At 48.8% G+C, this 25,105-nt stretch overlaps 1 protein-coding gene across 2 annotated transcripts; it reads left to right on the top strand.

The window, feature by feature from the left end:
- Positions 1-2,564: 2,564 nt before the first annotated feature.
- On the top strand, positions 2,565-11,175 carry LOC125915837 (zinc finger protein 548-like). 2 transcript variants are annotated; one of them, XM_049621873.1, is made up of 4 exons: positions 2,565-3,990; positions 4,784-4,825; positions 7,616-7,742; positions 9,548-11,175. In XM_049621873.1, the coding sequence occupies exons 2-4, from the start codon at positions 4,790-4,792 to the stop codon at positions 11,071-11,073; spliced, it is 1,689 nt and encodes a 562-aa protein (XP_049477830.1). In that variant the 5' UTR covers positions 2,565-3,990; positions 4,784-4,789; the 3' UTR covers positions 11,074-11,175. The 2 variants fall into 2 exon arrangements, with proteins under 2 accessions (XP_049477830.1, XP_049477831.1); XM_049621874.1 differs by having other exon boundaries at positions 2,565-2,802; positions 4,784-7,742.
- Positions 11,176-25,105: the final 13,930 nt, after the last annotated feature.

Raw genomic sequence — 25,105 nt, 5'->3', positions numbered from 1 at the left:
CTCCAGGCTCTGAGCCGTCAGCACAGAGCCCAACCCGGGGCTCCAACTCACAAACCGTGAGATCATGACCTGAGCCGAAGTCGGACGCTTAACTGACTGAGCCACCCAGGTGCCCCTCTAGTGTTTTTCTTTTTTCTATTCCAGTGAGTTTTGTTCTAATCTTTATAAATAGTATCTGTGTGTTTACCATCTCCTGCTTTTGGGAGAAAGTTAGAGGCACACAGAAGAGGGGGAATGCTCTGTAATGGAAAAAAGGTAAGGTTTCAGGAGTGCCCTGGTTGTAGGATGCTGGTGTGAGGGTGCAGTGGCAGGGTGGGGGTGGGGTAAGTAGAAGTGGGGATCCTGTGTGATTTGTTAAGTGTACATATTTTACTTTCTCCGGTTGCTCTTAAGTGGGAAGTTTGAGCAAAAATTACAGAAGGTGCTAGTAACTAATCAAGTTCCTAACTACTGACTTTTTTAGTAACGTATTGTAAAAACCTGAATACAGGATATTTAGGGTGTCCTGACAAAATCAGTATAGGAATCAAGACCAAATCATTAAACACAGGACATGTCTTTGAATCGCGCCAGGGTCTTTATAAAGGTGACTGAGTGCAACATGGAGAGGTCGATGCCATTGGAAGGCAAGTTGTGCTACTCAACAGTCTCCTGTGTTGTGACTGGTAGATTAACATTTATTAAGTACCGCACAGGGTGCTGAATGGTGGGGTCATTACAAGGGCCTTTGGGAAGTCCTGTCAGGAACTTACATTTGCTTGTGACTCTTCAGGCTGTAATCTAGGACATGTACTTCCATGAGGAAGTGGATGTCAATGTAAAGTCCCCTGCAGGCCGCTTGGCCAAACAAAATGGATGCTGAGACAGTGACACCAGGAAGTAGCTTAGCTACACTCTACGTACCCAGAAATAAGAGGCGTGGCACACCTCGGAGGTCCGCACAAAACCATGTCACCTGCAGGAAGGACAGGGCGGGAGGGGGCACTGAGATTATGCCTTTATGACCGATGTGTCAGGGAGTCCCCAGGTGGGGACATGCTTTGTGGGGCAGGAAGCAGAAACACGTTAGGGCTGGTTCTTGAGCTGTTTGTAATAAGAGCTCTGCAAGCCTGTAAAACTGACTAGGAAGAGAGGAGCACACACCTTTGTTAGTTTGGCCTTCAGATGAACGCTAAAGAGACAAATGGAGAAAACAGAACAGTCGGGATACAGAGAGCGGCTGGCAGCTCTCTCCCCGATGTGTCCCGTGCACCTACTGGAAAGCCTGAAACCCAGTGGGTGCGTACTGTGCATCTCAGATACGTAAATACACCCCCCACAGCACAGTTTCCCTGTTCATTTTCACCATCTAGGCAAGCCTTTCAAAATAGTGTCTCTCTCTCTTTCTCCAAGCAGTTAATAGCCTCGTTTTCAAGTATAAAAAAGACAAAAACCTGAGTGTGGCCAGATTCAAGCAGAGCCATAAGCGTAGCTTCATTCTCTGGCTTTTCAGATTTCACGTTCTGGCAAACTTCCTTAAGATCTCAACTTTCCTTTTTTTTTTTTTTTTTTTAAATGTGAACAAGTTATGTCTCCCCAGCTGTATTTCTGCTACTCTCTTTGAATAACTGATCATTATTAATACCTTTCAGTAATTTCTGTTTCACAAGTGTTTTTCACAGATGATTTCGACGTCCTGTAAGGACACCAGTGGTAGAATTTCAGGTGAAATGAGAATCACTTCCCAGCAAGGACAGGAGAGTGGATCCGTCACCTTTGTCTGTAGGACAGGCTGCTCCTTTCTTACAGGTGCCTCGACTTACGGAAGGGGCCACACCGTCCTGGCAGAAGATGGCGTGTATTAAGTTACTATTCTTTCCAGATTTCAGATTCTCAATCTGAAATTGAAAAATGTCTCAGAAGCAGTAGTATTTGAAGAACTGTGTTACTCACTGGGTTCAAACACAACCAGTGACTGACTGCACAGGTAGGAAAGAGGTTTTTCCAGGAAACCGAGGCAGAGCTTGGCCCTTTCTCCCCACCTGGGTGATGCCCCATCATGCTGCCCCCACCTTCCCCTCCATGGCTCTGTCCGAAGCCTTTTCTTTCTTGTCCTGGGACAAATACAAGGCTCATTAAAACAGACTCCAGAGATTCAGCCTGTATTTGAAAAGCGACGAGGTAGTTGGCAGCGCTGAGTGGACCCGTTGTCCTGATGTGGTGTGTCCCTTTGCATTGTAGCTTTTGGGAACCTCCCTTGCATCGTAGCATATGAAGTAACAGGTCCCTAACCTTTCTGTGACTGCCGGACTGTGCGCCGAGAAATCTGGGTCCGTCCCCTTTAAAAGGCGAAGACACCTCCCCCGCCCCTCCTTCGGAGCAGCGGAACTCCAATTCCCAGCGCCCCCCACTAGCCTCCGGCACTTCGTCCGCTAGCTGGGAGGAGGGCGTTAGTCTGCGCGGTGGGTTGGTGGTGGCGGCGGTTAACCACATTACCCATAAGTCTGCGGTGCGCGTCGGCGGCGGCTGAGCCAATGAAGACACGAGAGGGTGACGTTGGCATGCGTGCGCACTGGGTGGGGGGCGAGACTTCCGGCGTCCACTCTCGGTGTCGTTTTAGTTGCTCTCGGTTTCACGGGTTCAGGGCTTCTCAGGTGCTTGGTTGGCGCAGAGGTGACGGAGTGGGAGGGCGCGGAGGGAGTCGCTGTCCTCATCGCTGAGGCGGCTGCGAGGCGCCCTCGCCCCCGTCCGGTCGCCCGCCGCGTCCCGCCCCGCTCTTCCCACTGGTCGGAGGCCGAAGCCGCGCCGGTGAAGCCGGCGCAGGTGGGTGCTGCGACCCCCGGGCCCTCGGCCGCCCGCCCCGCCCCTCCTCTCCCCGCCCGCTCGGCTCCCCGCAGTCAGGCCCCCGGGGCGGGAGCGGAGGGCGTCCTGGTTCGGGGTCCCGGCCCCCCCACTGCGGTGGGGCGTAGGAGGGCCCGCAGGGGCTCCTGAGTCGGGGCCGGGGGCCCAGGGGTCGGGGCGGAGTGTCGCCTGCAGGGGCGGCGTGCGCGGCTGGGATCTTCCGGGGTCGGGGGTCCAGGGCGGGGGTGGGAGGTGCGCGCCCAGAGATCGGTTAGGCTAGGGGAGAGCAGGACGGGGAGGCTGCTGAGGAACCACCCCGGGCAGTCATGGTGGAGGTTGGGCCAGGGCGGTGGCCGTGGAGGGAGATGCGAGGAGATTCTGCAGAGTCGGGCAACAGAGCCGACGGGGTTTCCTGCTGCGTCGCCTGTAGCTGTGAGCACAAGTGGGGAGTGAAGGACCAGGTCAGGGCTTCCTTGCCTGAACATCTGAGAGAACGGAGGTGGGGAAGCGAGCCCAGCGGGCAGGTTTCGGGGAGATCATGAGTTCGGTTTGGACATGTTGATGCTGAGATATCTGAGGGTGGAGACATGACGTGGGTCCGTAGAAGTGAGGGTCTGGAGGACGGGGAAGGGAGCTGGGCTGGAGCTGTCCAAGGTGTGAAGGGTGTGCACTGCTCCAGAGTCTGGCCTGAGGACCCGACCAAGGAGGGGGTCTTAAGATGATTTCAGATGATGAGGAAGTTGAGGGCTCAGAGTTGACGGGTAGGGCATGGGAAGCAGGCGTTGGCATCCCTGATGCTTCCTCCGGAAAAGAGATTTGCTGTAGGAGAGATCCTTCTGCATCTCTAGGAAGGGAGGCCTTGGTGGGGTGAGGAACTGCCCTTCGGTGGGGCAGTGTGTGTACTGGTGTAGACTCTACACCTGTGGGCTCAGCCGGCCCTCAGGACCACTCTCTGTGGAGCAAGGGAAATGTCCTCCAGGCTGATGGAGTGGCGGGGTCCCACACAGGGCATGCTTGTCAGCCCTACCCCTCAGGGCCAGTGGGATGAGCCGCTGTCTGGGCCAGGGCCTCCAACAAGCCCCCTTCTGAGGATTAAGTAGCAGCAGTTCTTGTCGCTGTGTGGACCAGCGGCTTGTCTGCGTACCCAACCTTTTCCTACAACTGGCCAACGTAAGAATGTATAAAAAATTTGTTGACTTAAGCACTAATTAATATTCTTCTAAATATGTATGGGGCACTTGGGTGGCTCAGTCGGTTAAGCATCCAACTTCGGCTCACGTCATGATCTCGCGGTTTGTAAGTTCTAGCCCGTGTCCGGCTCTGTACTGACAGCTCGGACCCTGCAGCCTGCTTTGGATTGTGTCTCGCTCGCTCTCCTCCCGTCCCCTGCTCACTCTCTCTCTCTTTCTCTAAACAAAACATTAAAAAAATTCTTCTAAATATGTATACATGGGTAGATAATTAGAAATGAACCTCTTCAACAAGTTAAACTTATGCAAACACTTCGTAATTTATTTGAGATTAATTTTAATCTGTTTACAATATAAAGTTTGATGTACATTTCCTGAAATCGTAAAAAGCAGTAAACATAAAGACCTTAAATTTCAAAATCCTAGCACTTCATTTGCCCTGAAAATCCACAAAACTGGATTCTATGGACAGTAAGATCTGTTACATAGTATGTACTCCTGACGTTTCGGTACCAATATGAACCCAATGAGGTTGAAAGCATTCTTATCCCCATAAGCACTTTTCCCCCTTAGGCTCAGGGATGCTCAGGGTTTCCCATGGATGCTCAGTTACCCCATCCATAAGAGGCAACCTGTTTTTTGAGGAGCTGAACTTAGACCATGAGGCTGAGATCACTTTGCTCCAGGGCAGGGCACAGCTGGTGGGCCAACTCAGTTCATAAGATCCTTCCACGGTTACCCATTTTTCATGGTCTCCTGTCTCCTTCCCATAGGGTCCCATGGCGGTGGCAGAAATGCTTATGGACCCCGTGCAGGTGAGTGGAGGGTGTCGCACCTTTCAGCCATCCCGATTGTCACCCAGGTAGTTTTGGCATGCTGTGTATATGCCCCCAGGGGGTGGCAGTGCCCTGTCACAGGAGCCTTCTCCTGTCCTCGCTCTCTTGAGCCTGAGGACCATGTGCTTCCCTCAGGCCCGGGATCCTACATTTGGTATTAGATTGTATGTGGAGGGGTTCCCGTTTCTAACAAGTGATGTGGTAAGACGTGGCAGGGGATCCTGGCTGCAGGATTCAGAATGTTCACATGCCTGTAGGTGCGACTTAGCTGGGATGTTGGGGAAACTACAGGTCTCTCATACCTGGTAAGAATGGGAAGCCAGGTTGGGGGTAGGTAGGGGTGCACGGGTACCAGACCTTCAGTGACAGCTGGGCTTTGGGGTCTCCAATCTGAGGTTGGTGGGAAGCAGGGAAGGTTTGAAACAGAAGAGGAGGGTGGTGTGACCCCAATTTTAACAGGCTCCCTTTGCGGAGTGGAAAACACAGGGGGGAGGGGGTGTGGGTGCAGGTAGGGAGGCCCGGGCGACAGTGTGGGTGAGTGTTGTGGCTACATGGGAGCGGTGGCTGTGGAAGTAGAGGAGTCGCTGGTTTCTGGGTGTATTTTGAATCACGGCCGCTCATATTTTGTGACGGAGAGACTCGGGGAGATGAGGAGGTGGGATAGAGGGAAGGGTTGGGGTGCCCCGGGTTTTGGGCCTTGTTTGCAAGGATGGGTGCTTCAACTAAAATGGAGGAAGTCAGCTGTATGGGGACTTTCCAGGTGGAATGTGAAGACTCCATTTTTCTCTAGTCTCAGATATTCCAGGGGCCCCAAGGGGAGGGGTCACGTGGGCACTTTGACACGGAGGTCTGGAGCTCCGGGGGTAGATTCAGGTTGGAGGCAGCCGCAGTGTGGGGGCTGGGTGTGGGCTCGGAGGAGCTGTGGACCAGCTCCGGGAGGTTGCATCGGTAGGTCGTGGGGGCGATGCCATTAGGGGAGCAGGGATGGGACAAAGGGTGTGGCCTGAGTACGGGGTTCCTTGATTGGGCACCTGGGTGGGGTTCCAGGCCCCCTAAAGCTGAGGAATCCGAGTGTCTGTGTGTGAGTGTGTGTGAGAGACAGAACAGAGAGGGAGAGATGGTGGGGTGGGAGCGAGAAAGTCTTCTGAGACCGGCGTGCACATGAGCTAGATGTTAAGGGGGCGGTGGATCAGCTTGAAGAGCTGCCAGACCTAACGTGGGTGGGTGTGTGGGTGCGACATGAGTGTCCCTGGCCTTCAAAGGAGACGGGGAGGTTCTGACTGCTTACGGGACAGTTGGTTACGGGGCGGTGGGTGGAATAGAGAAGGTGCAGGGGCTGAAGGTATGTGAGGTCCTCACGTGGGCAGGGTGGCTGAGGATGAAGCAAGAAGCAGGGCCTGGCAGGGGGACCTTTAAAGCAAGGCTGGAGGCTGGCCTGGCGCTGGGGGACCTGGGGACTCCCTGTGTTCAGGGGCAGAACTGGGCCTGAATTGGATCCTGGATGCATCTCCATGCACTGCCTGGGTTCCATGTGCAGAATGGCCTCTGGGGAAGTGAAGGAAATGCCAGCGTGGGCCCGGGGTGTCTGGGGGGTGTCTGTGGAGGGGTCAGCGTCGGGAGGGAGAGGAGTCCCAGGAGCGATATGCAGGTGAAGAGGAGTGTGGATAGCTCCAGGTGCTTAAGGGAAAGGGACGAGTCCGAGTTCACTGGGGAGTCGGACCCGGGGAACCCCAGGGAAACTGGCCAGCGGGAGATGGGGAGAGGCCCACATCGCTGAGCCCACAGGCTACGTGGGGTCTTCCTCCCTTCATGCCGTGCTCTGAACACAGCGATCAGTGGTGACGAGAGCAGGCGCCAGTGCCGCCAGCAGTTGGTGAGTCTTCGACGTTGGGAAGTCGGGGAGGAGGGTGAGCGGGGATGGCTGTGTGCGGGGAGGACCGAAGGTCCAGGGGAGAGAAGTGTATCAGGAATGGCACTCACAGGATTTCAGTTCACGGAAGCGGGCGAGCGATGACGTGGAGACCGATGACGCTGAAAGGTTTTTTATTCTATTTGTCGAGGAGGCTGTAACACAGGGCCACACGGGAGCATCAGATTTGGTTAGGAGGCATAACCACCAGCAAAGGGAATCATTTTAGCAGAGTTTATTTGACTTTGTGGGAGAAATGCAGGAAGGGTAGGGCGAACAGCTTAGGGATGGCTATTCTTTTTTTTAAATTTTCTTTTTTTTTTTCAACGTTTTTTTTTTGTTGTTGTTGTTGTTGTTGTTGTTTTTTGTTTTTTTATTTTTGGGACAGAGAGAGACAGAGCATGAACGGGGGAGGGTCAGAGAGAGAGGGAGACACAGAATCGGAAACAGGCTCCAGGCTCTGAGCCATCAGCCCAGAGCCTGACGCGGGGCTCGAACTCACGGACCGCGAGATCGTGACCTGGCTGAAGTCGGACGCTTAACTGACTGCGCCACCCAGGCGCCCCAGGGATGGCTATTCTGTATAATTTTAGTGTATCTGGGGTAGAAGAGATGGCCCTGGTTGTCTGGTACCTGGCCCTGGTTGATTTAGGGCGGGGGGCGGGGGTGGTGTTGACTTGTGTGAGTCAGTGAAGGAGGTGGCTCAGAGTGTGGGCTCTGGGTATCAGAGGAGATGCAAACAGATTTGACCGTCAGTTTAGCCCTGTAGTTAGTGGATGGCCAATAGATAAATGCAGAATTCTCAGGACACAGTCAACATAAGAAGCTGTTCATGAGCCAAACCGATCCACTTCTGGCAGAGCCGCGTGGTCTTTGAGGACGTGGCCATACACTTCTCCCAGGAAGAGTGGGGCCTCCTTGATGGAGCTCAGAGACTCCTGTACCGTGCTGTGATGATGGAGAACTTGGCGCTTCTGTCCTCCCTAGGTAAGGCCCTCACACTGAGCCCCGCGTCTTGGGCTGGGCTCTGTTCTGCCCCTTTTCCCCAGGGGTAGCTCTGTCCTTCCCACAAGACCAAGGGTCCTTCTTCCTCTCCTGGTCTCCTGGCAGGACTGGGCTGTGTGCCCTGCACCCGCTCCTCCCCAGCAGGTCCCAGGGCTCAGAAGTCAGAGATGTTCACGTTTGTCTGAGAGATCCCTCAGACCTGGCTTGTCCCTGATGTGGTCACTTAGTCTAGATGCTTGGAACCGTGGTGCCCCAGGCTTTCCCCCTTCCTCCTGCTGACATTTCTTGGGTCCTCCTGCCTGTGCCAGGAATGGCAGGCACCAACCTAGTTACTAATTTGAGGGCACACTGGGTTGTTTCTACAGTGTGTCCTGTGAAGTTCTTGGAATTTTAAGATGTCAGATGTCCTGTGTTGAGTTGCTCTGGTCGTGTGCTGGCCATTCCTTTTCCTTTCTTTCACTGAGGACTGGCCTGTATCAGGTGCCACATCAGTGCTCACCTTGAGCCATGGGGAGGACCCTGGGTACCTAATAGGCCGGCATTACTACATCAGTGGCAAGAGGCACTCAAAAGCACGTGGCCCTGGTGCCATGGGGCTGGGGAAAGATGTGTGTCAGAGCTGGCAATCTGTCCTTTGTCCACCATCGTTTGGTGTCAGGACAGGCCAGACTTCATTTCTTTTCTTTTCTTTTTTTTTTAACATTTATTTATTTTTGAGAGAGAGAGAAACAGAGTGCGAGCAGGGCAGGGAGAGGGGGAGACACAGAATCCGAAGCAGGGTCCAGGCTCTGAGCTGTCAGCACAGAGCCCGACACTGGCTCAAACCCATGAAGTGCAAAATCATGAACTGAACTGAAGTTGAACACTTAGCCAACTGAGCCAACCAGGCGCCCCACCAGACCTCATTTCTACCTTTTCTTTCCCATTTTCACTTCTACTCTGAATTCTGATCCCCTTTCTGCCACAATCCAACACCTGTTAGCCTTCACCTCTAATTCTGTCTCATCACTGCCTTCACAGGCTCTCCAACATCCGACTGTATGTAGGATATTGTGAGGTCTGTGTGTATCCTTAAATAGTTTTGAATTACAGTGTCTCTGTTGTGGTTAGGTAGGTATTTCTAGTCTGTCTACCGTTTCCTACACAGTGCTCACCAGTCACCAGCAGACATAGCCCTTTGCCCAGGAGTGACCTGAATCCCTGCCTCCCCTCCCTACACACCACCTGCTGTGTTTTAAGTGTTTGTGCTCTCACCCCCCACCACTGATTCCTGTGTTGCAAATCTCGTGCCCAGCGTGGTGGTGTTAGGAGATGGCGCCCCGGTCGTGAGGGCAGAGCTCTCATGGGTGGAGTTAGTGCCCTTGTAGAAGAGACCCCACCGACCCCTCAGCCCCTTGAGCTATGTGAGGACACAGTGAGAAGTTGGCAGCCCGGAAGAGGACCCTCACCCCACCATGCCGGCACCCTGATCCAGCCTCCAGAACTGTGAGAAATAAATCACTATTGTTTATAATAAGCCACCCAGTCTGTGGTGTTTTGTCATAGTAGCCCACATGGACTGAGACAGCCCCCCTCCCTTGTGTCCTTCCCCAGAGTCAGGGCTGTCCCATCATGGGCGCTGGCCAGGCTGAGCTCTGCACAGCGGGCCTTCCTCTCACCGTCTCGAGGCCCCTTGGCCCATGAGCAGTCCCATGGCTTCATTCGTGGTTGTGTCCGACACGAATTCCCGATGAGGCTGTCTTATCCCAAAGTCGGCCTGCGATTGACCAGCATTTCTCTGCTTACAGGTTGTTGGCATGGAGCACAGGACGAGGAGGCATCACCGGTCAGGACTCCAAAGCCAGACTCTTCCGTCCAGGAGGCCCAGTGTGAGAAAGACATGTTGCCCTCGGCTGAGCAGGATGGAATGTACCCTGACCAGGAACTATATATTTGTGGGGCAAACCAAAAGGAATGGATTGAAGACCAGTTTTCTAGAAGGGAGGAGGGGAGGCCTTCCTCTGCAACGAACGACAGTGTTCACGTGGCAGAGAGTAGCTGCACGTGCTGCAAAGACGGAAAGGACTTTCCGGCCGGCACAGGCCTGCCCCAGCACCTGACCCCTCGCAGTGCATTGAAACCACACAGGGACCCCGAGTGCGGGGAGGCCTTTGAAAGCGGACAGAGTGATTACAAGCGCATTCAGTGTGGGAAGGCCTTCAGGCAAAAACAGGTACTTGTTGAGCACCAGAAAATCCACACTGGAGTAAGACCTTACGAGTGCAGCAAATGTGGGATGGCCTTCACTAGAAAGTTCCACCTTGTTCAGCACCAGAAAATCCACACTGGAGAAAGGCCTTTTAAGTGCAGTGAATGTGGGAAATTCTTTCGGTACAACTCCACACTCGTTAGTCACCAGAGAGTTCACACTGGATTAAGCCCTTATGAATGTAGCAAATGTGGGGAATTCTTTAAGTACAATGCCAACTTCATGAAACATCAGAAACTTCACAATGGAGAAAGGCCTTATGAATGTAGAGAATGTGGGAAATTCTTTAGGTACAACTATAGACTCATACGACACGAGAGGGTTCATACTGGAGAAAGGCCTTATGAATGCAGCGAATGTGGGAAATTTTTCAGGTACAGCTCCACGTTCATTAGGCATCAGAGAGTTCACACTGCAGAAAAGCCTTATGAGTGCAATGAATGTGGCAAGTTCTTTAGGTACAATTCCACACTCATCAAACATCAGAGGGTTCACACTGGAGAAAGGCCTTATGAGTGCAGGGAATGTGGGAAATTCTTTAGGTACACCTCTACGCTCATTAGACATCAAAGAGTTCACACTGGAGAAAGGCCTTATGAGTGCAGCTTGTGTGGGGAATTCTTTAGGTACAAGTCCAAACTCATGAAACATTGGCAAAATCACACTGGAGAAAGGCCTTATGAGTGCAGCGAGTGTGGGAAATCCTTTAGGTACCACTGCAGACTCATTAGACATAAGAGGGTTCACACTGGAGAAAGGCCTTATGAGTGCAGCGTGTGTGGGAAGTTCTTTCGGTACAACTCCAACCTTATTAAACACTGGAGAAATCACACTGGAGAGAGGCCTTATGAGTGCAGCGAATGCGGGAAAGCCTTTAGCCACAAGCATATACTTGTTGAGCATCAGAAAATCCACACTGGAGAAAGGCCGTATGAGTGTGGCAAATGTCAGAAGGCCTTCATTAGAAAGTCCCACCTCGTTCATCACCAGAAAATCCACAATGAAGACAGATCTATGAGCACCATAAATGTGGAGAAGGCTTTAGATACAACTCCAACCCACTAGCGGAGAATTACACTCGTAAAGCAACTTATAAATGTAAATGCAGAGAATATGGTGAATCTTTTAGGTACCACTTTAAACTTGTTACCCTGGAGAAGCACCTTAGAAGTACAGTAAAACCTTGGTTTGAGAGTATAATTCCTTCCAGAAACATGCTTGCAACCCGGAGCACCCATCTATCAAAGCGAATTTCAAGAACCACTGGCCCAGTTGTGATCATGGGATGTTCGGCGTCACTTACTACTTGTATTGCGAGACACAGCTCGTTTATCAAGTTAACATTCATGAGAAATATTTGCTCGTCTTGAGCAATAGTTGCAGAACAAGTTACTCACAATCCAAGGTTTTGCTGGGTAGTGAACGTGGGAAATTGTTTTGGTGCAGTTCGCCATTCATTAGACATCAAGAGGTCACTGGGGAAGACCTTGGAGTGTAGTCAGTGTGGTCTTCAGGTGCAACTCCAGCCCCATTCCACTTCAGAGAATTCACAATGGAGGAAGACCTTATCTGTGCAACAAATATGGGTGTTTGTTCATCTAAAAGTCCAACCTCTTGGCCCCAAAAAGTTCACACCAGAGAACATTGCAAAGGAGGAAAGACTTCAGCCAAATACCGGCTCTCATTTATTCCTGGGAACCACTGTAATATAGTTCTTTATTTTACATGTGTGTTGTGCACACCTAGCACAGCTTACCCTGTCTCTGTGCACTTAGTAGTGTTAAAAATTTCACACATTTGTGCAACCTATTTCCAGAATTCCTTTCATCTGGCAAAATTGAAACTAGACCCACGAGACAAGCTTCTACCCGCCACCCACCACACCTGGCAGCTATGTTTTTATACTGTGTCTCTATGGATTTGACTGCTCTGGAGACCTCATGTAAGTGGAATCATACGGTATTTGTCTTTTTGTGACTGGCTTATTTTGCTTAGCATAGTTTCCTCATTTGTCAGCATTTCCTTCTGTTTTGAGAATCAGAGTTAATAAGATACTGGGAAGGGTGTCAATGGAGTCAGTACAGCTTTGCCAGATGTGATATTTTGGGAGGAAGAGGAGATCCAGATTTTATATGGTATCTTTATTTCTTAACAGCTTTATGGAGGCATTGACATACGTTAAACTGCATTTATTGACGGTGTACGATATATTTTCATATAAGTATGCACAATGGGAGCATTGTCAGAGCCATGAAATGAATAATCCATAACCCCTATATAGTTTCCATTGGCCCCTTGTACTCTCTCTCTCCCAGTCCTACGCAACTTGCCGTCCCCAGGTGGGCACTGTCATTTGCATTTTCTAGAATTTTATTTAAATAGAATCCTACGCTTACTCTTGTATAGCTGTGTTCACTAAGCGCATATATGTATTTTTAGTATTGTCCATGTTGTGTGTGCAAGCATGGCACTGGATAACCGGCAAGGCTCTGTGTTATGTATTAGAGCTGCACTGTTCATAAACAACAAAGGTGCTAATAATCACTGAGCGTAAGAGTTGTTTAGAATGGAAAGTGAAGTTTAGATAAAATAAATTTAAATTCAGTTTCATATGAATTCATTATCAATAAAAAATCTTGAACCATCTGAAACACCTTTCTTGGAAAATTCTTGTTTGGCTTCTTTTTTTCTAGTAGTGTCTTTTTTTTTTTTTTTAATTTTTTTTTTTTTCAACGTTTTTTATTTATTTTTGGGACAGAGAGAGACAGAGCATGAACGGGGGAGGGGCAGAGAGAGAGGGAGACACAGAATCGGAAACAGGCTCCAGGCTCCGAGCCATCAGCCCAGAGCCTGACGCGGGGCTCGAACTCACAGACCGCGAGATCGTGACCTGGCTGAAGTCGGACGCCCAACCGACTGCGCCACCCAGGCGCCCCTCTAGTAGTGTCTTTAAGCTATATCTTTGTATCATAAAAGTTTCTAAAGCATTTTAAAAATTTTTTGTGTAAAGTACACATAAAATTTACTATCTTGTCATTTTTAAGCGTTCAGTTCTGTGGTGTATTGGGCTCTCCAGAGAAGCATCAGGGTGTGTGTGTAGAGAGAGGTGTGGGGGGCTGGGAGTGTATATGTGTTTTAAAGAATTAGCTAAAGCATTTGTGATGGCCCGATAAGTGGAAAATCTACCGAGCAGGCCAACAGGCTGGGGACCACGGAAGAGTTGCAGTTCAGGTCCAAAGGCAGTCTGCTGGTAGGATTTCTTGCTTGAGGTCATCTTTTCATCATGTAATCTTCAAACCAGGTGGCTCATTGAGAAACTTGAACTTTAGAAAGGGTAACAAGCATTATAGAATAGGAAACAGAAAGAGAACAGTTTGGGAGTGATACGTGGGAGGGAGATGATTCAAGACTCCACTCTGTATCTTTCAAACCTCACCATGTACAAAAGAATGCCAAAATTAAGGTAATTATATACAAATTTATGTTTACATTGAAAACTTTGTTTCATAAAGCTCACGACTATGGAACAACTGAAAAAGTGTGACAGGTACATAATGACGATGCCAGAAGGAAAGAAAGACCAAAAGGAATGGAAGTAATGCTTGAAACAATAGCGACTGATAATTTCCCCCAAATTTACCCAAATTTAGGCATCCAGGTACAGATCCAGGAAGCTAAGAGAACACCAAGCAGGAAAGATGCTAAAAGAAAAAACTACACCCAGAAATAGTATTTTCAAACAACAGATAATAGAGAAAAAAAAAAAAACACAACAACAACTCTGAAACAAGTCAGAGAAAGGAAACACTTTATTTCTAGAGGAGCAAAGATAACGACATCCAATTTCTCAGAAACCATGTAAGAGTGGAGTGCAGTATTTAAAGTGTTGAGAGAGGAAAAAAACCACAAATCTAGAACTTTGTACCCCGTGAAGTTATCCTTCAAAAGTGGAGAAATAAAGAATTTCTCAAGCGAAAATGGAGAGTTTGTTGCTAGTAGACCTGCCTTGAAAGAAATGTTAAAAGATCTTTAGAGAGAAGGAAAATGGTATATAGCTCAGAATCTGAGATCTACAACGAAAGGAAGAGCATCAGAAAAGGAAGAAGTGAAGGTAAAATAAGAATCGTCTTGGGGCACCTGGGTGGCTCAGTTGGTTGGGCGTCACTTCAACTTGGGTCATGATCTCACAGTCCGTGAGTTCGAGCCCCGCATCGGGCTCTGTGCTGACAGCCCATAGCCTGGAGCCTGCTTCAGATTCTGTGTGTGTGTCTCTCTCTCTGCCCCTCCCCTGCTCATGCTCTGTTTCTGTCTCAAAAATAAATAACATTTTAAAAAATTTAAAAAAAGAATTGTCTTATTATTATCTAACAGATTACAATTTGTCAAAAAACAGCAACAATGTATTAGAGTATATATGTGTGTGAATATATTAAAATGAATAACAGGAACGATGCAAGGAAGGAGACAGAGGAATTAGTAATATTTTGTTATATTGAGGCACACACACTCCCTGTGAAATGGTAGTGTTATCTGAAAGTGGATTTAGATTAGCTGTAGATGTATACTGTAAGCTCTAGGGCAACCACCAAAGTAAACAAGTACAACTGTTAAGAAAGGAGAGAAAATGGAATGCATAAAATGCTCAATTAAAACTACAAAAGGGAGGGGTACCTGGGTGCCTTAGTTGGTTAAGCACCTCACTCTTGATTTCAGCTCAAGTCATGATCTCACGTGTGGTGAGTTCAAGCCCTGAGTCCGGCTCTGTGCTGAGCCTGCTTGGATTCTCTGTCTCCCTCCCTCTGCCCCTCCTCTGCTTGCTCTTTATTTCTCTCCCTCTCTCAAAACATAAACATTTTTTTAACTACAAAAGGGAGAAAATGGGTGGAAGGCAAAAATAGGAACAAAGTACAAGGGCAACAAAGAAAACAATAACCAATGTGACAGATTATGAATCCAACTATATCAAGACTTACTTTGAATGTCAAAATGCACCAATCAAAAGAAAGATTGTCAGAGTGGATCAAAACCCAAGACTCAACAATATGTTGTTTACAAGAAACCCACTTTAAATATAAAGACATATCTGTACAGATTAAAAGTATATGGATGAATGAGGCACCTGGGTGTCTCAGTCGGTTAAGCATTCGACTTCAGCCCAGGCCATGATCTCACAGTTAGTGAGTTCGAGCCCCGCTCTCACTCTCACCACTAGTTGTCAAACTCACACCCAACAAGAAGAGTAAAGGTGGATCCTACAAGTCCAGTCCTCTTTACTATCCCATCAGTGGGAAGAAAGATTTCTTCCTCTACTCCCACCCTCAACAGCCCAGCCAATGAGAGGCAGTCATAGCTCAGATGAGAATCCATATTTATAACTCCCAGTTTACTCCGATGGACTTTTAGTTTATAACGTCTCCGCCCAACTCCCTTCCTCTGTAAAAGACAGGTTTCCTTCTTTGTTCTCCAGACTTGCCTATGGCTTTGCCAAATCTTGCTTGTACCAGGTTACAATTCTCAGCTGGTCTCAAACCCATCTTTTGCTGGCAAAATAATTGGCACTTTTAAGGTTAACAAAAGAAATGGAACATATCTAAGAAATGAAGTATTATCTCAGTAAAAGTGTTACTTGGAAGGTTGGAACACAGTCTGAACACTGATTATCCAGGCCAGAGAAATATCCCTTCTCCAACTCCCCATCATGCCCTGTCTAGGGTTTTTTTCTTTCTCGTCCCTCACCTTGCATATTGAAGGTCATAAAACAGTTGACATGTATTTGGCAATCAATATGAGTGGCTGCCGATTATTATTATGAAGTTAAAAAGAAAATCACAGACCCAAAATGGTGCACGTAGGCTGAGTCCCCAAACTGGGGCTTAATACCTAATCTAATTGCAATTTCAACCTCCTCCAGAAATGTAGACTTAACCAGTTAGTCAGGAATTTTCTGATCAGTGCTGATGTAGTAATCTGCTACATGGGCCCTCATCCATGCTCCAAGGAAGATGAAAGTCATCTGCATGCTGTCCCCCTAAGGAAAAGCAACCTTGCCTGAAAATCTTTTTGCTAATAACTTTCTGCCCCAACCTCCTCCCTATAAAATCTTCCATTTTGTACAACTCCTCGGAGATCCCCTCTACTTGCTAGATGGGACGCAGCCTGTTGATGAGGTATTTAGTAAAGCCAATTAGATTTGCAAAATTACTCGTTGAATTTTATTTTTTAACAATAGTCTGGTGTGTCCCTTTGGTGGTTTAGCCTTTGGGAATTTCCTGTGCTTCCCAGAGTCTGTAGTAACAGACCTCTATTTGGGACACTTGGCCTAGACTGCACTCAGAGGAAACCTGGGTATACGCTGTAAGAGTCAGCGACCCCATGCTGCATCACAGGAGTCCAGGAACTCCATTTCCCCGGGCAGGCTCACGTTGTCCCGCGGCGTCCATCCCGAAATCAGGAAGGACCTCATTCCCCACGACGGGACGGGGAGCCGCCAGGGAACCACACGCTACCCAGAAGGCTCCGCGGCAGGCCATCGTGAGAGCCGAGCCAATGAAAACGCAGCATGGATTCCGGTAGCGGCGCCTGTGGGGCGGGACTTCCGGTGGCGTTCCCCTGGTGTTGCGCGTCTTCGAGTACTTGGGCCGTTTGACTGGTGCAGGGTCTTGGGGGCGCTGGGTTCCTTCGAAGTGGATGCAGTGTTCCAGAGGAGGTGATGTTCCCGTCGCTGAGGCGGCTGCGAGTTGCCGGGTTGCCTGCCGCGTTCCGCCCCGCTCTTCCCACTGGTCGGAGGAGGAGGCCGCGCGCGTGAGGCCAGTGCAGGTGGGTGCTGCGACCCCGGGGCCCTCGGCCGCCCGCCCCCGCCCGGAGGGCCGAGGCCAGAATGGAGGAGCGCCCGGTTAGCTCCCCGCAGTCAGGCCCCCAGGGCGCGAGCAGAGGGCGTTCTTGTTCTGGTCCCGGTCCCGGTCCCGCCCGCCCGTAGGGGCTGCTGAGTCGGGACCCGGGGCCGAGGGGTGAGGGGGAGGTCGCTGGCAGGGACGGCGTGAGCGGTGAAATCCGTGAAGGGGCGGGGATGGGAGGGGCTGCGATTTGGTGACTTAAAGAAATACGTATTTGTTAAGGTGACCAAAATGTATTTCTGCTATATATCTGGTCTTAGTGCATAGTTCCTGGCTCATAGCTTCCAAAACTGTTGGAATTTCCTAAGTGTTGACAGTGGTAAAGTTGTGTTTTGTCCTACGAATGGGGTGAGTTTTGGAAGCACCTAAGCCGGTTGCCTGGAGAACCAACATGGTGATTAGAGGGTTGTAACTTTAAGTCCCTCCCCTCCCCCCAACCTGACCTCACCCCACCCCACCCCGCCCCGCCCCGCCCCGCCCCGACCCGACCCTACCCGACCCTACCCTACTCCTTGGGAGAAGGGAGATGGGCTGGAGGTCGAACCAATAGCCAGTGGCCAGTGATTGAATGAGCCGTGGTTATATGATGCAGCCTCCAAAGTACCCTTAAGGGACAGGGTTCAGAGAGCTTCCGGGTTGGTAAGCACCTGGAGATTTGAGGAGAGTGGTGCACCTGGAGACTGCAAGGATACTCTGTGCCGTTTTCATACCTTGCCGTGTGCGTCTCTTCCATTTTGGCTGTTTCTGAGTTAATACCCTTTTGTAATAATTCGGTGATCTAGGAAGAAAAATGTTTCTCTGAGTTTTGTGAAGCATTCTAGCAAATCAGTTAAACCTGAGGAGAAGGGGTCTTGGTAACCTCTGATTTATAACCAGTCAGTGGGAAGCACCAGTAACAGCCTGGGCTTGCAGCTGGCATCTGAAATGGCAGGGGGTTGAGGGTGGGGGTACCGTCCTGTAGGACTGAACCCTTAACCTGTGAATCTGATGCTAATTCCTGATACATAGTGTCAGACTTGAATTCTTGGACATCCTTCTGGCTTTTAAGAATTGATGTTGTGTGAGGAACCCCAGGGACCTCCCCCCAACTCCACACACACACACACACACAGACACACACACACACACACTCTTGTTGGCATTGGTTCCAGGGACCTAATTTAGGGGCATATCCATATTTGAAGTTTAAAATTACTGAAAAGGGAATGGGAAACTAGCGAGGAGGACAACCCGGCAATAGACTCCAGGAGATTATATGGTGGGGGCTGGACCAGAGGAGCGGCAGTAGAGGAGAGATGTGGTAAGAATTTGGATAGATCAGGGACACCTGGGTGGCTCAGTTGGTTGAGCATTCGACGCTTGGTTTTGGCTCAGGTTATGATCTCATGGTTCTGAGTTTGAGAACCACACGGACAGTGTGGAGCCTACTTGGATTGATTCTCTCTCCCCCTCTGTACTCTGTCTCTCTCAAAATAAATTAATTAAAAAAAAGAATTTGGGTAGATCATAAAGTTAGAGTCAACAGGATTTCCTGCTCCATCCAGCATGTCTGTGAATAAAAGGGAGTGAAAGACCATCCAGTTTTTATTTTTGCCTGGACATTTGAAAGAAAGGAGGTGGGGAAGTCAGTGCAGGGAGCAGGTTTCACAGAGATTTTGAGTTACATCTTAGACATGTGATTCTGAGAGGTCTCAAGATGGAGATGAGACTTCTCATGATAGGTGGGCTTGAAGGTTTAGAGGTGAGGGAAGAGGGCTGGAGATAAATGTTAAATGGTGGGGACCTCGGACTGGATCAGGTCAGAGCCTGGGGATCAGATTGAAGAAGGAGGGTTTTGAGGTTCTTTCAGATGGGTCCTGCAGTGGGGTAGGGAAGGCCTGGGACCCATGTGTATCGCTGATTCTCTTTCAGAGATGAGGTGAATTCTGGCCTGTGTGTGGAGAGAGGGAGGTCCAGAGGAGGTGAGGTGTTGGCAGGGTGACTGAGGTGTGAATTGGTGTGGCTCCTCCCCTGCAGGCTAAGCAGCCACTCAAGACCACTCCCTGTGGAACAAAGCCAGGGTCAGCCGAGCCCCAGACCAGGGCACTGCTGCCTCCCCTCCCCTCTGCTGTGCAGTCCAGGGCTCCCCACATACTGTCTTCCGATATGATGGCACGAGGACTAGTAGTTTTCAGCGCTCCCCTTAACTTCAGAACGTATGAAACAGCTACTGATTTGAATACTAACAAAGCAGCATCCTTCCAAATACATAGGCATAGGCAGGCAACTAGAAATGAGCGCAGTGAATTACTTAAATTTATCCACACACTTAATAATTGGTGTAAGAGTTACTTTATTTTTAAGCATTTGCTTATGATGTAAGTTTCATGCATCACATCCTCTTAAAAACTTACAAAGTGGGAAAAATACACTCCCAAACTTTTAAAGTCCTACCACTTCATTTGCACTGAAAACAGACAAAACCCTGGATGCTCTGGACTGTAAGCTGATACATAGTGTGCTACTGATGTGTGATATCAATATCACCCTGTGAGGGGGGAATAGTCTTATTCCCATTGTATGGGGTAAGGACAAAGACCTCCCTGAGGGTCATTCTTTCTCCAGAGTCACATGGCTAGTAAGAGGCAACAGTGAGCCCTGAGGAACTCGGTTGGGACCATCATACTGACATTGCTTTGCTGGAGGGCAGAGCAGGCCTGGTGGTTCAGCTCAACTTGTAGGACCTTAACCGTGGTTACCCATTTCTCATGGCTCCCCTCCTTCTGCACCTGCACCAATGGATGGGGGCGTGTGGACCCCAGTAAAGCTGTGCTTCTGGTTTCGTACGGGGCATCTTTGTGTTATGGTGGCAGTGCCATTGGGGATCAGGTAGGGGAAGGAAGGGCTAAATCTGTGTCTCAGGTGGGTGCCAGGCTGGTGGGGGTGGGGATCACAAACACGGGAGGAACTGGAGGGCTGTTGGGGGGGGGTGTGCATGTGAGGTGGAGGGTCGTAAAGCCTTCTGAGGAGGCAGTGGACTTAAGACGGTTGTCGAGGTGCCCACAGTGAAGGTCAGACACCAGGGCGGGCGGGCCTGTTACCCCTCTGTGGCCTCGGCAAGCTTTTCTGGTGACCCTCACCTGGATTGTTTATTTGGGCTGGTAGATTAGTTGGATGGGGGAAATGGGATCGGCCAGATTCATTGCAGGTCTGGGGCTTTGAACGAGAGGTGGTGAGAGGTCAGGATCGCTTCTGAGATTGTGAGACCCTCACACAGGTCTCTGTGGCTAAGCTAAAGCAAGAAACAGTTGGGCGAGGATACTTTGGTGTTATGATAGAAGACTCCGGCAGACTAGGAGGCCGGCTGCATTTGCACTGCCTGGGTTCCGTGTGCGGACTGGGCATGTTGGAGGGTCAAAGAAATGCCTACCGTGTGGTCCTGGGGGCTACGGTGGCATTGTCTTCCCTGTCCGAGGTCAGGTACCCCAGGCCTTCCTGTCCTCTTGCTCACGTACTTGGGGCCTGCCTATGCCAGCAACTTCAGGCACTGATCGTGTCATCACCACTTGTAGGGACCATTGGGTTTGTTTTAAGACTTTCCTCTGAAGGTCTCATAAATTTAGAAGGTGGGATGTTGGTGTGGTGTGGGTCACTCTGGGTGGATGTCCGGTACTCTCTTTCTCTGTCTTTTCCCCTGGACATGCCTCTTCCAGGCCCCGGTGGTTGCTCGCACTAAGCAATAATAGAGCCCCAGGCACCTGACAGAGGAACGTTACTTCCGCAACATCAAGAGATGCTCAAAAAAATGTGGCCCTCACACGGAGCATCTGTTCTGTGTCCATCACTGTATGATGCCTGGGGCAGTGGCCGCCTTATTTATACCTTTTCTTTCCCACTAACATTTCAGTTCTGACTTTCGGCTCTCATCCTTTCCCTTCCACTGCTTCCTTGGAGGACTAACGTTTCAGATGGTGTGAAGTCTGCACATATCCTTAAATGGTCCTTGAACACGAGCTACTGTAATGCAATCTTTCTTTTAATTTACATCCAAGTTAGTTAGCATATAGTGCAACAGTGATTTCAGGAGTAGATTCCTTAATGCCCCTGACCCATTTAGCCCATCCCCCCTCCAGCAACCCTCTGTTCTCCATATTTAAGAGTCTCTTCTCTTTTGTCCCCCTCCCTTTTTTTATATTATTTTTGCTTATGTTCATCCGTTTTGTCTCTTATGCTATTGGTCTTTCTCTGACTAATTTCACTTAGCATAATACCCTCCAGTTCTTCCCATGTAGTTGCAAATGGCAAGATTTCATTCTTTTTGATTGCCAAGTAATACTCCATTGTATATATATATACCACATCTACATTATCCATTCATCCATTGATGAACAGGGCTCTTTCCATACTTTGAGTATTGTTGATAGTGCTGCTGTCAACATTGGGGTTCATGTGTCCCTTCGAAACAGCACACCTATATCCTGTGGATGAATGCCTAGTAGTGCAATTGATGGGCCGTAGGGTAGTTCTATTTTTAATTTTTTGAGGAACCTCCATACTGTTTCCCAGAGTGGCTGCACCAGTTTGCATTCCCACCAGCAGTGCAAAAGGGACTTTCTCTCTCTGCATCCTCGCCAACATCTGTCGTTGCCTGAGTTGTTAATGTTAGCCCTTCTGACAGGTTTGAGGTGGTATCTCATGGTGGTTTTGCTTTGTATTTCCCTGATGATGAGTGATGTTGAGCACTTTTTTCATGTGTTGGTTGGCCATCTGGATGTCTTTTTTGGAGAAGTGTCTAGTCATGTCTTTTGCCCATTTCTTCCCTGGGTTATTTGTTTTTTGGGTGTTGAGTTTGATAAGTTCTTTATAAATTTGGATACTAACCCTTTATCTGATAGGTGTTTTGCAAATACCTTCTCCCCTTCCGTAGGCTGTGTTTTAGTTTTGCTGATTGTTTCCTTCACTGTGCAGAAGCTTTTTATTTTGATGAGGTCCCAAGAGTTCATTTTTGCTTTGGTTTCCCTTGCCTCTGGAGACATATTGAGTAAGAAATTGCCATGGCCGAGGTCAAAGAGGTTGTTGCCTGTTTTCTCCTCAAGGATTTTGATGGCTTCCTGTCTGCATTTAGGTCTTTCATCTATTTTGAGTTTATTTTTGCGTATGGTATAGGAGAGTGGTCCAGCTTCATTTTTCTTCATATCGCTATCCCGTTTTCCCAGCACAATTTGCTGATGAGACTGTCTTCTTTATTCCATCGGATATTCTTTCCTGCTTTGTCAATCTTGATGATTACAGCTTTGTAATTCATCTTGAAGTCTGGAATTGTGATGCCTTCAGCTTTGGTTTTCTTTTTCAACATTTCTTTGGCTATTTGGGGTCTTTTCTGGTTCCATACAAATTTTAGGATTGTTTGTTCTACTTCTGTGAAGAATGCTGGTGTTATTTTGATAGGGATTGCATTGAATATATAGATTGCTTTGGGTAGTATTGGCATTTAAAAAATATTTGTTCTTCCAGTCCATGAGTATGGAATCTTTTTTCCATTTCTTTGTGTCTTCTTCAATTTCTTTCATAAGCTTTCTATAGTTTCCAGTGTGCAAGCACACATTTCTGGGTCTGGACTCAGTTTTCTACCCAGTGCTCACCAGTCACCAGCAGCCATGGCCTTGTTGAAAGTCATTTGCAGAGGACATGGGGAGCCCACCTCTCCTCCCTGCCCTCACCCCTTTCTCATTTCCTTGCCCAGAGTCCCATTGTGGGCACTGGCCAGGCTGAGCTCTGCACAGAAGGCCTTCCTCTCACCGTCTCGAGTCCCCCAGACTTGTCAGCAGTCCCCTGGCCTTATCCGTGGGTGTGTCTGACAGGCATTCCGGACAAGGCTGCCTATGCTTGACCAGCATTTCTCTGCCTACAGGTTGCTGACATGGAGCCCAGGACGAGGAGGCCCCTTCAGAGCAAGGTGTCTATAGGAGCGTCACGGGTCAGGACTCCAAAGGCAGGTCCGTCAGTCCACGAGGCCCAGCCCTGTGAGATGTGTGTCCTGCTCTGGAGAGACACTTTGCACTCGGCTGAGCAGGGTGGAACCTACCCTGAGCATGGCCTGTACGCTCGTGGGGCAGACCTACACCTGCATCAGACAAAGCAGAATAGAGAGAAGCTTGGCATAAAGGACGAGCAGAGCCCTTCATTTGTTAGGGGCCACACAGTTCATCTGACCTTGGCCTGGAGGGAGGGTAGGAAGGACTTCGCAGTCTTTCTCCTGCCTCCGGCCACGCAGTGGCTAGCCACACGGGGACACTGATGCAGAGAGGCCTTTGAAAGTGGACAGAATGGGTGTCTGTGCACTAAGCATGGGAAGCCTCAGCCACAGCACATACTGTGGAGCAGCCATAAGTCCACCCTGGATGAGACCAAGGAGACCGGTGAGTGAAGGTAGGATGCTTTGTAGGCGCAACTCCAACTTTCAAACACAGATTTCTTCGACACCTTGCTTTCAATTCCTTTTGCACCTACCCCAAAAAAGTAGAATCGTTGATTCATGTGGTATTATGGTCATGTTTTGAGCAATTGTTTTCCATAATACTGATACCATTTTATGTTCCTGTGCACCTGCCCCACCGTGTGTGAAGTTTCTAGTTTCTCTTCATCCTTTGCAACATCTAGATTTTTTTAAATATATATATAATAGCTATTCTAAGGATATATTTTGTAGTTTTAGTTTTCATTTCTCTAATGATTAATGTGTGGGTGTTGCGCATATTTATTTTGGAGAAATATCTATTCAAGTCCTTTGCTCATGTTTTAATTGGATAATGTATTTTCTTTGTTATTGAATTATGAGTTTTTTATACAAGTCCTTTGTATATTCTGGATATTAATCCCCTATCAGATTTGCAAATATTTTCTCCCCTTCCCCCATTCCGCATGTTGCATTTTCACTCATGTGCATTTCCCGTATGTTGATTGTTTTCTTTGGTGCACAGGAATTTTAAATTTTGATATAGTCCACTTTGTCAATTTTTATCTTTCTTTCATTGTATGTGTGCTATATGTCTAGGAAATCATTGTCAAGTCCAGTGTGAGAAAGCTTTCTTCCTTTCTAAGTTACATGGTTTGAGAACCATGTGTAAGTCTTTAATCCATGTTGGGCTCATTTTTGTATAACACTATAATGTACCCCCAGTTTTCACATGTGGTATGTCCAGTTTTCCCTGTGCCTTTTCAAATGACTAGACTTTCCCTATTGAAGTCCTTTACAGCCGTGTCCAAATCATTTGACCATCTGTGAGAATTTATTTCTATGCTCTGAATTCTATTTCATAGGTGTATGTGTATCACTGTCTCATACCAGAATCACAGTGTTTTGATATATACTTTTATAAAATACTGTCTTAATTCCACTTTGAAGCCTGGCATGAAGCCCGTCAGCTCCCCTTTTGGAGTATCTGATTAATTCCACATCCCCAAATACTCCCCATATCAGGCTCTCACCCATACCAGTCCTGATGGCCTGAACACCTCAGAACCAGGTACCAGACAGCTAAGGATGCCCCTGTGCCCTGGAGTCTAAGAAATTATTCAGCCCACACAGATCCTGGGACACCTACCTTGCTATGCACACACTGCCCCTTCCAGCTCCAGCTTGCTGTCACGCCGCCCCTCACTACAAGCCCCTGTTGGGTTCTGTCTGACCTTCTCTTGTTCCCAGCTGTAAGTTACAAAGAGCTTTGCCTTTTATCTACGTGAGTGGTATTTGTTCTCACCTGCCATCATCATCCTCAACAACACAAAAAATTTTTTAAATGACCTTTCAGTCTTACACAACATCTACACACCCAGAAGAGTACTGTATGTGTGGTGAATGTTGTAAAGTTTTCAGCCAGTAGCCTGTCTTCATTGTGCGAGGTTAGAAGTCAGCCAGAATTGCACCTCCCGGGCTAAATATGTGGGTTGGTTTCATGAACTCTTCCACTTTCAGAGCTGCTTGGGGTGGCACTGCCCCTGTCTATCCGAGAAGCCATCCCTCTTCTACCAGGTGTCAGGGAGCCCAGCAGATTGCTGTGCTCTCTTCATCTGGAGTAGTCACCAGGGTTGGTGAGGCCTCATTCCTTACACCTTACCTCCTATCAGTTTGGGTGGGGACATCACCCAACTTTGGACAAGGGGACTTGAGCTGGCTTCACCTCCCAGCTCACAGAGGTTTCCCAACGTTTCCCTTCTTTGGGGGC

The sequence above is a fragment of the Panthera uncia genome, assembly GCF_023721935.1.
Source record: "Panthera uncia isolate 11264 chromosome E2 unlocalized genomic scaffold, Puncia_PCG_1.0 HiC_scaffold_19, whole genome shotgun sequence".
Classification (NCBI taxonomy): domain Eukaryota; kingdom Metazoa; phylum Chordata; class Mammalia; order Carnivora; family Felidae; genus Panthera; species Panthera uncia.
Note: the sequence above shows the minus strand (reverse complement) of the source record. Positions and strands in the feature narration are given on the sequence as shown.

Coding starts and splice junctions, on each gene's coding strand:
- LOC125915837 (XM_049621873.1), top strand. CDS start 4,790: ATGGCGGTGGCAGAAATGCTTATGGACCCCGTGCAG. Junction 4,826..7,615: donor TGCTTATGGACCCCGTGCAG/GTGAGTGGAGGG, acceptor CACTTCTGGCAG/AGCCGCGTGGTCTTTGAGGA. Junction 7,743..9,547: donor GGCGCTTCTGTCCTCCCTAG/GTAAGGCCCTCA, acceptor CTCTGCTTACAG/GTTGTTGGCATGGAGCACAG.